At 31.2% G+C, this 10,310-nt stretch overlaps 1 protein-coding gene across 1 annotated transcript; it reads right to left on the reverse strand.

Moving 5' to 3' along the window:
- Positions 1-2,618: 2,618 nt before the first annotated feature.
- On the reverse strand, positions 2,619-9,779 carry LOC143074108 (uncharacterized). Its single transcript, XM_076249656.1, has 6 exons — positions 9,728-9,779; positions 7,362-7,545; positions 6,668-6,750; positions 4,540-4,626; positions 3,202-3,216; positions 2,619-2,906 (listed from the first exon to the last, which is right to left on the reverse strand). Exons 1-6 carry the CDS (start codon positions 9,777-9,779, stop codon positions 2,722-2,724), a joined length of 606 nt encoding a protein of 201 aa, XP_076105771.1. The 3' UTR covers positions 2,619-2,721.
- Between the last annotated feature and the right edge of the window lie 531 nt (positions 9,780-10,310).

Consider the following 10,310-nt stretch of genomic DNA (forward strand, 5'->3'; position numbering starts at 1 on the left):
CTAGCTGCCCTTTTTTGCAATTTTAGTAAACTGTCATCTAAAAACTTGTTACAGTTTCCCCATACTGAACAACAGTAATCCAAATGTGGAAGAATATACGCATTGTAAAATAGAATTCGTGCATTGTGATTCAAGTATTTCTTGATTCTATTTAATAAAGCTAATGAAGAATTAACTTTTTTGATTATATGATTAATTTGATTATACCAAGAAAGAGTTGTGTCAACAAAAATACCCAGGACTTTTTCACAGTGACTTTCATTAATCTTTTGTCCATTAATGGATACATATAATGTGTCATTACACATCACAGATAGTTTTTGTTTTGAACCTATACACATTGTCTTAGTTTTTGACACATTAACTAAAATTTTGTTTTCATCAACCCATTGACAAATATTTTCTAATACAACATTGAGTGTATGATTTATATACCTTTTGTCTTTTCCAAATACAGAAATAGTGCTATCGTCAGCAAAAAGATCAAGATTATACACCTGCTTTTAAATCTCAAAATATGTTTTGAATGTGGAGTTGTTCAATAAAGGTGACCTTCACATGCTTGAGTTATCTATAGTGTATTAGGATTTGTTTAATAAGGGTGACCTCAGGTCACCCTTATTAAACAAATCTAAAAACGCTCCAAATTTACTGAGGCCACCTTTATTGAACCAGTCTTCATACACGACAGACTACCTGAGGTCACCCTTATTAAACAAATCTCAAAACGCTCCATAATGATAATAAAGCTAATGAAGAATTAACGTTTTTGATTATATGATTAATTTGATCATATTAAGAAAGAGTTTTGTCAACAAAAATACCCAGTACTTTTTCACAGTGACTTTCATTAATCTTTTGGCCATTAATGGATACATTTAATGTGTCATTACACATCACAGACAGTTTTTGTTTTGAACCTTTACACATTGTCTTAGTTTTTGACACATTAGCTAACATTCTGTTTTCATCAACTCATTGACAAATATTTTCTAATACAACATTTAGTGTATACTTATATACCTTTTGTCTTTTCCAATTACAGAAATAGTGCTATAATCAGCAAAAGATCAAGATTATGATTAGGATTACACAAAGGTTAAACCTTAATAAATATTAATAATAAAGGACCTGAAACGGACCCTTGAGGTACACCTGCTTTTAAATCTCAAAATATGTTTTGAATGTGGAGTTGTTCAATAAGGTGACCTTCACATGCTTGAGTTATCTATAGTGTATTAGGATTTGTTTAATAAGGGTGACCTGAGGTCACCCTTATTAAACAAATCTAAAAACGCTCCATATTTACTGAGGCCACCTTTATTGAACCAGTCTTCATACACGACAGACTACCTGAGGTCACCCTTATTAAACAAATCTAAAAACGCTCCATATTTACTGAGGCCACCTTTATTGAACCAGTTTTCATACACGACAGACTACCCGAGGTCACCCTTATTAAACAAATCCTAATACACTATAGATAACTCAAGCATGTGAAGGTCACCTTTATTGAACAACTCCACATTCAAAACATATTTTGAGATTTGTTTAATAAGGGTGACCTCAGGTAGTCTGTCGTGTATTTAGACAGGTTCAATAAAGGTTGCCTCAGTAAATATGGAGCGTTTTTAGATTTGTTTAATATGGGTGACCTCAGGTAGTCTGTCGTGTATGACAACTGGTTCAATAAAGGTGGCCTCAGTAAATATGGAGCGTTTTGTGATTTGTTTAATAAGGGTGACCTCAGATAGCCTGTCGTTTATGAGGTCACCCTTATTAAACAAATCTGAAAACGCTCCATATTTACTGAGGCCACCTTGATTGAACCAGTCATCATACACGACAGATTACCTGAGGTCACCCTTACTAAACAAATCTCAAAACGCTCCATATTTACTGAGGCAACCTTTATTGAACCTGTCTAAATACACGACAGACTACCTGAGTTGGTTAATGTTGGTAGTCGAGGGTTTCATAATGTTTTATCGTATTAGCTGCTATCCAAATTGGGAGTAGGGGTAGATTGAATGTTTGTTTGGCTTACGTTCACATATTTAAGTAAAAATCAAGATTCTGGCATGTAGCAGACGCCCTTAGTCATAGTTTGAGCTATAATATACCCCAATGACATGCCTGGTCGGTGCTGGGGAAGCTTTTCACTGTTATGGATAATTGCCTTTATGATGGTTTGCTAGGCTTTTATGTTGGTTTATCTTGTTTTATGCTTAATTGAACACCTATTTATGTTGCGAAACACATTTTAAGGTTAGCCAAGGCCTTAACGATGAAAATGACACCTTGTATAGACCTATAGTATGCTCAATTTGGTCGTTAGGGTAAAAAGATCAGGGGTCGGTTTGGTCAATATTGGCGTCTGTCTATCCAAAAAGGGAGTAGGGGTCTATTAAATATGTGTTTGGCTTACGTTCACTTTTCAGTATAAGTCAAGAAATAGGCATGTGTATTGCTACTTAAACCTTTGACCATCAGACATGCGTTCTGTCTACGTAACATTTATAAGTGACAATCAAATTATAAACTTTCAAAAGGCCGCCAATGTATGACTTAAAAAAAGTAAGATGCAACAAAAAACGAACTCTTGAAGTGTTTTTTGTCCTAGTTTATTATATATAACAAAAAAATGCTTGATCAATTAATCTTTATTCGTACTTAAACTGTAAGTTGAAACACTCGACCATGTTTGTCTTTTGTTGTTGTCTAAATTATTGGACGATGATCTTGCTTCTTTAAACAGTGGCTCTTTGTAGTTGGATCTACTGTAGTCGTTGTTGGAACAGTTGTTGTTGGGCATGCTTTTGGGATTGTGTCACTCTTATTACAAACTCCACCAGGCGGGGAACATGTTGATGGTCTAGTGCAGTTAAGCGACAATGTGGAGATAGCTGAAAGAAAGTTTGAAAGATGTGCTTTCAATGTTGTTTTTACTACGCAAGATTTGAAAACAGAATTAGCAATATCAATTATTTCAATATAATAATCACAATATTTAGAATCGTTTAATCATTTTTGCAATGATATTTTTTTTCAAATGTTATTTGGAAAATAAAACAACTGATAATAATCAAAATATTACCAAAATAGCATGAACTTTGAAGTATATTAGAAATATAAAGCACGTTTTTGTCAGGGGGGTTATATTTACAGACACTCAAACACATATGTTTGTCACATACTTACACGGTGGTCCCGTTGCTGCAAAGAAATTTGTACTGGTCAATGAAAGTAAAAACATTAAACGACATTTCATTTTCCTTTCGTCATCTTCGATGCATAATTTATACCGAGTAATACTTTTTCACATTTGCCAAACTTATCGATTATAGTCCCTATTCAGCAAATAGATAAACAAACATGCTACATGTAGTCGTTCATTTACCATTGATCTTAATTTAATAATTTTATTTACCATTGATCTTAACTTAATAATTTTAATAATTTTATTTACCATTGACCTTAATTTAATAATTTTATTTACCATAGATCTTAATTTAATAATTTTATTTACCATAGATCTTAATTTAATAATTTTATTTACCATAGATCCTAATTTAATAATTTTATTTACCATAGATCTTAATTTAATAATTTTATTTACCATAGATCTTAATTTAATAATTTTAACATGGTGATTTGTATTGGTTTCCACTTAAAGCATTAGTCGTTCTGATCATCCTTTCATCGAAATTTTATTGGAAATCTTAGTAATGACAATAACTCTAAAAATCATGACTTATAAAAGAAAAGAAATAAGAATTCATTTTGAACAAGAATGAACAAAGTAGAAACACAAAAACGAAGAAGAAAACAAAACAGTGGGTGATGTATTTTGTTTTATTAAGTGATTTCATACAAAGGGAAATGTTAACTATACATTACACAAAAACACTAAAGTATTATAGTAATTAACGCAAAATGATAAGAAACAAGCAACAATATACAAACACGGCATAGAAAAAAAACTACACCGAAATCTTTTAAATGCTTTAGAACGAAATCTTAGTCACCATCTACATGATCTACATAGATAGCTAACGAATGGACCTTCAGTTGTGTAACATTTGCAATGTTCTGGACTTGAAATCATTACCAACAAATAAGAAATTTCATAAGTAATCCATTACATTTATATACGATAGAATGTGTAATTTATTCTGTTTAAAAAAAGAAGGCGTTTTTAAGACAATTATGAATTGAAAATGTATACACAATAACCGAACAAAGCTGCCAAAACATGCAAACTTTGTTTTTAAACTATGAGAAATTATAACTTTGGGCGGTAACCATTCTCGCTAGATTGGTCATACTGTTGATACCTTTCTTTGACAAGTATGAAAAAACATGGATTTTATAAGATTTTCAAAAACAGGAAAAATATGTGAAAAAGGAGGTAATGGGTAAAATATTAAAAGCACCATATGGATAAGACTAGAAAAAAATTCCTATCTGCTGATCAAATGTCAAAAGCAAGATCAGTGAACATGTTTAAAAAAGAGTATACTCATAAAATATTCTTACCAGAAAGTGCCTGTATAAAACGTGGCTCTTTACAAAATTCACATAAATTTGTAAATTCTCCCGTGTGGTTTATAAAACGAAATCCATCTAAAAAATTGTACAAATCGTTTGTTATTAGGAACATGTATTTTATGATAGAGCGAACTTTTTTGCCCAAAGGGTTTCTACAAAATAAATTCGAACATACATAATGAGAAAATTAAATATGCTAAATATATTTATTAGAAAATGCCTGTACCAAGTCAGGAATATGACAGTTGTTATCCATTCGTTTGATGTGCTTTGACTTTTGATTTTGCCTTTTGATTTTTGATTTTCCTTTTTGAATTTTCCTCGGAGTTCAGTATTTTTTGTGTTTTTACTTTTTATTGGAGATGTGATGAGACAATCAACGCAATAGTTTTTCTTCTTAACTACATCTATGTACGTTTCGGCAAAAAACTTATTGACAGACAAGTATTCATATGGTTACCAAGTGAGCCCCTCTAATAGCAGACTTGTTCGTTTACTCTTATACATCAGTTTATGGACAAACTCAGTAAAGAACCGTCTTAATTTCGTTTAATTGATAAATTCAACAACACTTACCGTTATCTTGATGTTTTTGTAAGAAAATGATAGATGTATTTCTATTTGTATCCATCTGATGAGTTTAGCCTTTTTTAATCGATTTGTATAGTTAACTGCTGACATAAAAGAGGCAACATAAACCAGGTGGACATTCAAAACTCAAAAGTGTAAGAAAAAATATCAACGCCATGACAAATAATTATTAAAAAAACGAGACTTATCATTAGCAAAACGAACCCGTTCAAAATCCGATGTAAATTTGCGTGCTCCGAAAGGTTGAATATGTCCTGAGCTACACAAGGTTTCTATGGTAAGTACACATTTAGTAATACATCTCATTTGTTGATGTGACAATATCAAAAAGTAAATTAACAAAGCTTCCCACGACAGTACATAACGGAAGGTCCCCAACCAAATGTCAAAATCAAAAGCTCAAACACATCAAACGACTAATTAACAATTTATTTCTGACTTGGTAAAGGCATTTTCTAATGTGGAAAGTGGTGGATCAAACCTAATGAAAGAATCTTTTGACGCTGAAGTATAATCTTTGTATCTGTATCATTGAAAAACTTGGTTTATCTATCTCGGAATTACAGTATCGTTTAAATGCAAATGCGCTTTAATTATAAGTATATCCATGCACATCACTTCTTCCCAGTGATTCATACTATTTCATTAGCCAACACTTTATATACAGGGTTTATATGAACCTTTTTAAGTAAGAATGTCAATCAAAAATACTGATGTTTCGAGGAAACTCAAATGATGTGGTGAATAAATATATAATAAATCATATTATTAATAACATTAGTTGTACAAATTTTACTGTACCAGACGATTTATTCACTGTTTGTGTCAAAATGTTTTAAAATCCAAAATTGTAAACAAAGAAGCGCTTATAAACAAAAACAATCATCAATTTGAGTCGTCAAGGAGTCAGAACTTTGCATGAGGGAGATCTAGATGTATTTTTTAATGTAAAAATCAATTTCAAAAATGTTTGTAATTTCAAAACCGCTGACCAAGTTTGAATAAGAATACGAATATTACTAGGAGATTGATCAAATAAGCCCAAAAGCTGGTCAAGTAATATCCTGTATAGTATCAAGCAAACTATTCTAGGTCAGTATTCTAAATGAAAGAATAAACATTATTGTAATGATCTCAGGTGTAAGCAAATACATATATAATGATGATAGAAATCAGACAATAAACAACAGGTTTAATTGTATCAATAGCTTAAGTATGTCCTAAAACGGATAAAAATCCAAAGATAGAATTACCTGAAAAATATTTAAATATCAATCATTTTCATTTTTTGTGAAAGGTGATATTAATGATAGTTAATGAAATATAATTGGCAGACATTTAATTGATATGAGAAATACTTTTGATTATGTTCTTGAAATTTAAAGAAATCTTTTCTGAAATAAGTATGTTTTTGATAATCTTTTGATATAAACAAGTATCATACGAATATGCTAATGCAAGTACTCAACTTTGAGTGTATAACATATGATACTTTAATAATTAGATCAACACCATATAAACTTACTCCAACCTCCCATTATAAACTCCAGAGGAATTTCAGGATCATAATAAATCGGGAAGCATCTAAAGTAGTCAGAATCACCATCCCTGAAAAAATGAAGATAACATTAGTTTATTTGGTTGAAAGTATGTAGTACCTTACTTGCCTTTTGATCATATTCATTATCTTATATTTCATGTTATGATTTTTACTTTTACACTTCATTAAATGCTCTATATGAGTCTACGTCTAGCATATATATATATAGATATAGATATAGGAAGATGTGGTGTGAGTGCCAATGATACATCTCTCCCTCCAAATAACAATTTAAAAAAAAGGAATATATATATATATATAAGAACACCGCAATTCAGCTCATGATATTGAATGGCAGATAACAGAAGGTTATATTGTTGCATAATTGTCGCCTCATGTGAGATCGATTTGATAGAAGGTAATAAAAAATTACCACAAAGCAATGCAATAGAAAAAAGACAAACATGTATCATGACAACAACGATAAAAAAGATGTAAAAAGTCCAATGGATTTATAATAAAACAACATCAGTGCATCGAACAGAAAAAGCACATAACCAATATTGAAAGACAGAATACACAAATGACCACAAAACAACAGCACAGTATCGGGATGCATAAGTTCTTATTAATCTTAATATCAGATTTCATGGCACGTTAAATGTTAACATTAACATACCTAACAATAAGAAATCGTTCTGTAATTTGATAACAGTTTAGGATAATTGGCCCTTCATCGCTCATCAGGCTTGTTTGACCATCAGCGTAAAATTTCCATGTCCTTCCAGCCTCACCAGAATAGTAAAAAGTAAATGTTTTATTGTGCCATGGACAGGGAAATTGACATGGAAATTCAGTAATTCCTGCAAAGACAAGTAGACAATTAATTCCAACAAAGATATAGAAAAACGCTTAAACAAAAAAAATGTCTGTGATCCCATTTCCATCACAACATACTGTGGATTCATTATTATTCGTTGGATACCACATTTTTCTCAGGTACAGGTGAACCACGAATTCAAACGCTCAACGGATTGCACATTTCTATAAGCTATGTACGCAGACATTTACAATTCCGAGAATTCAAATACCCACGAACATGCTGGTTCACCTCAATCCACAAAATTTTATAGCCACAAAAATAAATGAATCAACAGTAGCTATATAATATGTAAAAAAAAAATCATGCTAATGAACATGTAAAATCTTAGGCTTTTGTTTACGAGCATCAGGCTAAGGAACATGTAAAATATTAGGCTTTTGTTTACAAGTATCAGGCTAAGGAACATGTAAAATCTTAGGCTTTTGTTTACGAGCATCAGGCTAAGGAACATGTAAAATCTTAGGCTTTTGTTTACAAGTATCAGGCTAAGGAACATGTAAAATATTAGGCTTTTGTTTCCGAGTATCAGGCTAAGGAACATGTAAAATATTAGGATTTTGTTTACAAGTGTCCGTCCAGGTTTCAGCCGAGAAGGAATTCAATCAAAATTTCGAGAGAAAGAATGTTTTCCCTATTAATCCTGCACCTGTAATAACTTTTCCAAATATTTTTGTTGTTAATGTCAGAGAGACAATATAGCACCTATACCATTCCAACAAAATTAAATGATCGAAAAAACAAATATAATGCACCGACGATTTTGATATAAATCTGGTCGGATATTAATAATATAACAGTTATAGCTTTTCTATGAGGTCAATACATTATATAATGACCCACAGAAGTATGTTGATCTCAGACTTTGCCCGCAGTCAATATACTACTTTAAGGTCAATATATCCTCGTATCAACCTCATACAAAGGCTTTAATTGTATAATATCATTTAACACACTCAGGAATGCCCAAATTAGGACACGGTTTTTTACGATATTCATTTTATAACAATATATGCATTTTATATCTGAAGTATTTCTCATTAAGAAATACGTGGATGAAATATATAGATCGGAGAAATATTTTTCTTATGTGACAACAACTATTTTAACGGAGAATCGTTAATGATAATTATAATAAGAGGTTCTTCTTTCGCGTCGGAAATAAAGACATGTTCTTATTCTATTAAAACAAGGACTGCAAGTAATAACCGTAATAATTGACATTGCTGTGTTTTGAACATCACAAAAAATCAAGATGGACATTTGTTTTGTTCTTGATCGTTCTGATTTTAAATAAAATCTTTATAAAAGTAATTTTGCATACAACTGTGTATGTGTTTATCGTTTAACTGTTAATTTTATATAACATTTGGACTAATACAATCAATCTAGATGCCGTTTGAAAGCGTATAATAGATGGAGTTCATTATGTTGAACAGTCCTAAGGCATTATAGAATAATAAAGGGACCACGTATATGTAATTTCGTAATTAACTGTTTGGCTTCGCCATTTTTATGGATTTATTTTATTGACAGGTACGTTACTAAACTAAACGACACAAATTTCAAAATGTTGAGATACAAAAAGATAAATATTACAGTAGAAGAAACAAAATATGTTTTTATTACTGTTATAACATGGAAATAATCGATTATTATGACAATGTATGAGAGGCCCTTAAATCTCACCCGTTTGTCCATATGCAAAATAACAAATAATTCGATACGCTTCGTTTGAATTCGTTATCAACTCATCACATAATTTCACTGAATAAAGGTCAATAGTCACAGTGTGGGAACGGAACTATACGGTTTTATAATAATTTGGTCATTCGGGAGACTGTCAAGCGGGGCTCATACATTCTTAACAATAACAAGTTGCTTGATGGAATGTTTGATGAACTCAAGTGTTACTATAAAACGTTTCTGCTTCAAGTTTTGATAATCAAAGCATTCTATACGTATATCATTGTATATATGAACCAATAAAACAATAAAAACAATATATGCATCCAATTAGATTGCATATCATTAGAATGGTGGGCCTCCGAGTAAGTTGATCAAAACTTTGACGGAGCAGCGATCAAAATTGTTTAATAAACATCGAAAAACCCATCGTTACTATCCGAATTTTTATCTGTATCTTTTTACATATAAACACCTACCTGTTTGAAAGTTTGAAAGCCATTGGCCAAGTAGAAACCCCAATATATTCATTTTCGAAATGTCAGAAATGTAATTGACAGTACAATCGCTTGACGCCCTCCTGAACAATTACGCGGAGCTTTCATAAGCCAAATTCATTAAATACATTACATATGCGTTTCATTGGCTGTTCCTTGTCTGTCCCATTATATTCATCTATGGTATTTGAAATAACAATGAGCACGGCATCTGTTATTTTGCCGATTAATAAAGATAGTTAAGAATCTATCACGGAAATATTTTTGAAGGAGTCTATATCAGAGAAAAAATCAACATTCGAACAGTAAGTATACAAGTCAAAATAAAAGGACAGTACAACTGTAAATAAATCACTAAAATGAAAATAGTGCTCGTACAAAAATAAATAACCGAAAAAATGACTAGGTGCTCCGGAAGGGTAATTATATTTTAAATTTCCCTTTATTTATTAATCCCAATAGTTTAAAAAAAATATATATACATATACTAAAAATACAACAAAGGATTTGCATGGAGCGAATGACCGTTTAAACCGAAAAAAGACAAAATAAAAGAAACGACTTT

The sequence above is a fragment of the Mytilus galloprovincialis genome, chromosome 5 (genome assembly GCF_965363235.1).
Source record: "Mytilus galloprovincialis chromosome 5, xbMytGall1.hap1.1, whole genome shotgun sequence".
Classification (NCBI taxonomy): domain Eukaryota; kingdom Metazoa; phylum Mollusca; class Bivalvia; order Mytilida; family Mytilidae; genus Mytilus; species Mytilus galloprovincialis.

Bases quoted from the DNA above. Each gene is read 5' to 3' on its own strand.
- LOC143074108 (XM_076249656.1), bottom strand. From the start codon at position 9,779: ATGAATATATTGGGGTTTCTACTTGGCCAATGGCTTTCAAACTTTCAA. The intron at 6,751-7,361 runs GTATGTTAATGT...TCATTTTTTCAG, and splicing joins GAACGATTTCTTATTGTTAG to GGATGGTGATTCTGACTACT. The intron at 4,627-6,667 runs GTAAGTTTATAT...ACAATTTTTTAG, and splicing joins GTTTATAATGGGAGGTTGGA to ATGGATTTCGTTTTATAAAC.